This window comes from Nestor notabilis, unplaced genomic scaffold (genome assembly GCF_000696875.1).
Source record: "Nestor notabilis isolate BGI_N333 unplaced genomic scaffold, ASM69687v1 scaffold26599, whole genome shotgun sequence".
Classification (NCBI taxonomy): Eukaryota; Metazoa; Chordata; class Aves; order Psittaciformes; family Psittacidae; genus Nestor; species Nestor notabilis.
The window spans coordinates 1-506 of record NW_009945551.1 but is presented as its reverse complement, the minus strand read 5'-3'; the positions used below and the strand labels follow the sequence as shown (position 1 = coordinate 506).

General features: G+C 63.6%; 1 protein-coding gene across 1 annotated transcript in view; it reads right to left on the bottom strand.

The window, feature by feature from the left end:
- The window catches only part of EBI3 (Epstein-Barr virus induced 3), a gene marked incomplete at its 5' end in the record, with an annotated part of 1,028 nt that extends 715 nt beyond the window's left edge, over nt 1-313 (bottom strand). The window contains 1 exon segment of the mRNA XM_010022923.1: nt 145-313. Coding sequence (XP_010021225.1) covers nt 145-313 — 169 coding nt within the window.
- Between the last annotated feature and the right edge of the window lie 193 nt (nt 314-506).

Sequence of the window (506 nt, the reverse complement as noted above, 5' to 3'; positions counted from 1 at the left end):
ATTGCGCTGATGTTGCCTCATCCCAAGGAAGGGAGCAAACCAGAGGGGAAAGGCCCAAACGAAGCCGCAGGGCTGGGTTAGACCCAGGCACACTGCTCAGAGGTGGCGGGTTAAGTGCAAGGGTCTGCTCCCAGCAGCACTCACTGATGTTCTCCAGGAGGAAGGGCAGGCTGATGGAGGCAGCACCCAGGGGGTTCACAGCCGTCACGTTCACCACGTAGGGGATGAGGGAGAAAACCTGCACATTCCCAAGCACGCCCGGGCCCCCGTGGTGACACACTCGCCCATCTCTGTGTCCCCCCCAGCGCCATGCCTGGGGGGCAAAAGGGGGGGAGCCGGATGAGGGCTGGGCTGCCCTGCCTGTGGCCCCATGTACAACACAGGCTATGGGGGGTCTTATCCAGTGCTCGGGGCCCCCCACTGACCTGTATGTGGCCACGAAGTCGGTGTCGAGCAGCGGCTCAGGGGCCAGGACCCAGGAGCAGTTCACTGCCTGTGGGTAGCTG